General features: G+C 39.4%; 2 protein-coding genes across 3 annotated transcripts in view; one reads left to right on the forward strand and one right to left on the reverse strand.

Annotated features, from left to right (window-relative positions):
• Positions 1–3237, reverse strand: c19h11orf54 (chromosome 19 C11orf54 homolog; the record flags this gene model as incomplete). Its single annotated transcript, XM_025065835.1, has 9 exons — positions 3204–3237; positions 2845–2934; positions 2662–2760; positions 2081–2154; positions 1884–1985; positions 1631–1807; positions 1172–1321; positions 183–299; positions 1–93 (listed from the first exon to the last, which is right to left on the reverse strand). Coding segments are annotated over exons 2-9 (879 nt in total), but the record flags the coding sequence as incomplete, so codon positions are not given.
• Positions 3238–3286: 49 nt separating this feature from the next.
• The window catches only part of LOC103394878 (uncharacterized), a 3565-nt gene continuing 2109 nt past the window's right edge, over positions 3287–4742 (forward strand). The window contains exons 1-4 of one of the 2 annotated variants that reach the window (XM_025065641.1): positions 3287–3495; positions 3555–3652; positions 3998–4256; positions 4343–4464. In XM_025065641.1, coding sequence (XP_024921409.1) covers positions 3466–3495; positions 3555–3652; positions 3998–4256; positions 4343–4464 — 509 coding nt within the window. In that variant the 5' untranslated portion in view covers positions 3287–3465. The other variant, XM_008332333.3, reaches the window with a different exon arrangement.

The raw sequence follows: 4742 nt of genomic DNA on the forward strand, positions 1-4742 counted from the left end.
CTCTACAGTGTCAGGGGTTGTATCTATGTAGTAGTGCCCGCCTTCCCCGTGGGGGCTGAAGCAGTGGGTGTGCTCCACACGCAGGTCCAAACCCTGAATGAACATCACACAAATATAAACAAACAGTAACTATGCCACTCTTTTTGCGAATCCATTTCTGACAGGTTAGAAATTTCACCCACCGGATCTTTGGAAACGAGCACTGATTGGCAGATCAGTGGGCTGGTGACCTCAAAGTGTTTGAGCCAACTGTTGATTTCATCATTGGTGTTGAGGGGGCAGACTGCAAACTCTCTCGGCTACCCGTAAGCCAACACAAAAAAAAAAAGAGCAACAATCTGGATCAGGAAATTATAAACATTGTCAACAGCAGCAAGTTCATATGCAAAGTAGAGCAACATATTCATTGATATATAATAATAGGGAATTTCTTGTTAATTGTTCAAGAAATAATATATTCCTATTAACTTTGTGCAAAATGGAATACTAAATTTAAAACTAGTGTAGCACGCACATTTATTTTAAAAGTACTGCTACATTTAGCTTTTAGCAATTATTTAATACTGTAGCACGCACATTTATTTTAAAAGTAGCTTTTAGCGATTATTTAATAAATTAAGGTACTTTTAAAACAGCAGTATTCCCTTTGCGTAGTATCAGTTATAATATATTTTTGTACGTCTCTGTACAGGACAATAACATTCAATATGAATTGTTACAGAAAAAACATAGTTACCCTCCAAGTCCAAAGATACAACTGTAACATTAAAACTGACAATGTCAGAGCAACAGAGTGAAGACGTGGGTTGCACATAAGTGGTACTTAAGTGGTACCAGGTTTGAAGTATTCCATTTTAAACACAATTCAACGTTGCAGTGTTTACAATTAGCTTTAGTTCAATCAATTCTGCCATCTGGCAGAGATTTAAATACAATGTCCATCTTAGAGTTCTTTACTTTGCTCATTTTTTTCCAATGGTCAAGGTGGGTGATTAAGCAAATACTGATCAACAGCTAACCCTCCTGTTACCACTCCTGTTGGTCTCTTAGAGTTTTCAGAGTCAGTAATGAATCCAAATGTACCTTCTTGGGTTAACACTTGATCAGCCCTGTTATGTTTTGTGTGGTTTTCCACATTACTTTTTAAGAAGAATTTTTTTTTTGTTTTTACCATGATGTGTATTTTAGCTTTCCCTTTCTGGATAATGAATGTTCCACCCAGAGCCAGACTTTTATCAGGGTAGTGGCCCTCAAGGGACTTCCTCAGGGCTGTCACAAGACTGTGTTCTCCTGTTCTCCTCTTGGCTCGCACCTCTAAGACCTGTGGAGGCACATCAGTGAAAAACACCTGTATGGTCACTGTTTGCTGGTTAATAGTTATTCTCTTAAATAAGCAACCTGGTGAATAATTTTAAAAAAAGCCTGCTTTGAAGTTGATCTTAAATAAGCAACCTGGTGAATAATTAAAAAAAACACCCGCTTTTAAGTTGGTGTATAACCAATATATGTATTGTTTTCCAAAGGGAAAACAATGACACCACATTTTAACGAAGAACTTTCACCCCCCCCCTCAACCCATTCGCACCTTCATTCACTACCTGAAGTTGACAAACGAGATCAGACTGGATACCTTTCCAGGTTTCCCCTCACATGCATATAGATTAGCCAGCAGTCCAAAGTTACAGTCGGAGAACTTGTCACTGTATTTTTCCTGCAGACACTGGCCATCGGCTGGATTGATGGAGGCCACGTAGCTGCTGTTTACCTCAGCCCTTTTCTCTGTCTCTGTGAGAACCAAAGGTATAAGCTGTGGAACGGAGACAAAGTGAAAAATTAACTACATTAAGACACTAGATCCCATTTAACCCATAACAGTGTACAACCTCTGCATTCATTCCAACAGCCCTGGAAGAGACGGCCCCAGCGCCGAGGATGAAAGCTCCAGGCAGCTCCAGTTCCTTAGATACGGTGTTCATGTTGTATTCCTAGGATGAGCAGCAGACCAAAACAATACTTTAGTTAATATGTCACCATACATATTTGTGTACAATATGTGGTGTCGGGGGGAAAAAAAAGTTACCTTGTGCTTCTGAACCACAGGGACCAGGTACGGTACACCACCAACATCAGTGATCCGAGGACTACCACATAAACCTAACCAAAAGTAACATTGAAGAGATAGTTCAGGTCTTGATGACATGATGACTCGCACTTCGCACCAAGGACCATCTTTAATCTAAAAATCTAACTCCGCAGAACTACTTTTACCTCTAATGGTACAGTTCTTTTTATTTTTTATTTTTTGTTTGTTTTAAGCTACCTTTTCAGCTGACACCGATGCCAAAATCAGCACTGTTGGACTGAAATTGTTTGACATTCAAGCAAACATGCAATTTAAATGAATGTTGTACTTTCCACAATCCCACTAAAGGAGCTGGACTTTTAAGTATCTTGTTTGGTTCAAATGACTTTTTCCTGATGTTCTACAAACTACAAATCATTTACAGTAACCTTAAGAAAATTAGGATGTGGAATTCTTAGTTAAATGTATCTAAGGCGGACAAATTGAAGCAGTATATTTTTTTAAGAGATGCCGTTCCTCTGCCGCTGCACTTTGTTTCACGTCAGAATTTAGGGATTTAAATAGTAAAATGCTCTTACCCGGGACAGGGAAGCAGAATGGTTTTTGTGTGAGATCGGGACACTCCACAACATTGACCTGTGCTTCAGCAAAGTTACTTTCCAGTCCCGCTTGCAAAACTGTAACCAACAACCCAACCACGACCGATAAGTTCCACAGTTATGCTTTTAGTTGTTTAATTGCACATTTTGATGCCTTCTTACCAGTACAGAGTTCCTGCAGGCTCGGAATGTGTAGCTGAGCCTTCTCAACTGGACTGACGTCTGCCATGTCTGGTCCTCAGGGTGAATGTCCTGTAGATGCAGTAGGCATGCCGTAAATCGTTGCAAATCGTCGCATACACCGCCTCTGTCATTGCAATAGCACAGCGAAGTCCGTAGTCATATACTGTATATATATATTGTTCTAATATATTGTAGCGGGCACCCAAGAACTGTCAGAAAAGGTTAAACAGTAAAACACACATAACCAATTATCCCTCAACCGTCACATTATATAAAACGGTAACTTATGTAACAAACAGAATCGAAGTATTCGCTAAATATTACATACATTACATTACATTTAGCAGTCGCTTTGGGTAAAACACGATCACATGGTGGGGTACGTCATGTACGTCATTTACGTCATTTACGTCACCGGATTATATTTCCGGGTTGTCCACCGAGAACGTGGAGTTTTGTTCTGTCCGTTTTGGAAAAAATTAGCGCCTTTTTATGCGATATTATCCACAACAGACACATAATCTAACAGAATACGTCGTGTTTCAAGATACCTGAATAAGGGGCTTCAGCGGAAGTCAAATTCATATTACGTAGTGTAATATGAATTGTAACAGCGACATGGCAAAAAACTTCAGCGGAAGTCAAATTCATATTACGTGGTGTAGCTAAACAGCGACATGGCAAAAAGGAGCACCCCTAAAATGTTAACAGTGGAGTCATCTGACCTAGTCCTACAACACTCTTCTACAGGTGACAGATATTTTGGAGAACCAATTGAAACAGACAGGTATTTTTATTTTGTTTTTTTATATTTTACAGCTTAAAGTTTGGTTTTAGGTGTTAATGGCCCATGTAGTTCGCATATTCCAATGCTGTGTAGTACACGCAATAATTGTGATCTTTCAGCTTTAACCATGCCCTAGTATTGTATAGTAGTGTTTATTAAATAAATAAGCATATCATTTACTTTTGTGCCTTGACTTAATTCACTAATTAGGATAGAGCTATAGATTTAGAGAATATACCAGAAGTCAAGTCTACTTTGGGATGTATTTCAAACCCTATATCTAGTGAACACATCGAAACTCACTAACTTTTGCTAAAATGTTTTTTTGTCAATGTGTTTCCCCAGTGACTCGGGAGACAGCCTTTTTATAACTCAGCATCCAGTACCTGAGGCAAAAAGGCCAAGGAATACGCATCGACGCAGTCGCATATCTTCTGTGGTCTCAGCAGAAGTCGACTCTTCACCATCAGACTCAGATGCGAACTGCGGCGTGACTGAACCACGTAACATAAGGAAACATTCACTGCCAAAATATGTTTTTCCCTTCCTTTTAGAAAGAAGAAAGAGAACTGAGTTGATTTACAGGCACAACAAATCGCTTCACGTAAGAACCGCCGGAACACGCTTTTTTATTCAAGTGTTTTCCGAGTGTTTATTTGATCTCTTCTGTGTATAACTCTTTTTGTACAGGCTTTCACAATTGGTGGCTTCTTTAAATGTGTCAAAGAGTTGTGGGAGAGCGGGCAGAAAGGCCCACCATCTATTTACCCAACATTGGATATGGATGGGGAGGACATATCACCGTTATCAGAGTAAGTTTAAGTTGTTGCGAGAACTATGGTTAGTACACTGTCTACGTTTTTTTTTTTTTATTGGGATGTGCTGTTAGTTTAACCCTTGTGTGGTGTTCGGGACCCGTTTTCACTTTTTAATAAAAGAAAAAAATGATATAATTATTTAATTTTTCAAACTGAGACTCACTGGCTTTGGCTCATTTTCTGTGAAGAACGTATATCAGAATACATATTTAATGACCACACACCATACACCCCCCCCCCCCCGCACAACACCTCCATTATCTCCACAACAC

This window comes from Cynoglossus semilaevis, chromosome 19 (genome assembly GCF_000523025.1).
Source record: "Cynoglossus semilaevis isolate Cse_v1.0 chromosome 19, Cse_v1.0, whole genome shotgun sequence".
NCBI lineage: Eukaryota > Metazoa > Chordata > Actinopteri > Pleuronectiformes > Cynoglossidae > Cynoglossus > Cynoglossus semilaevis.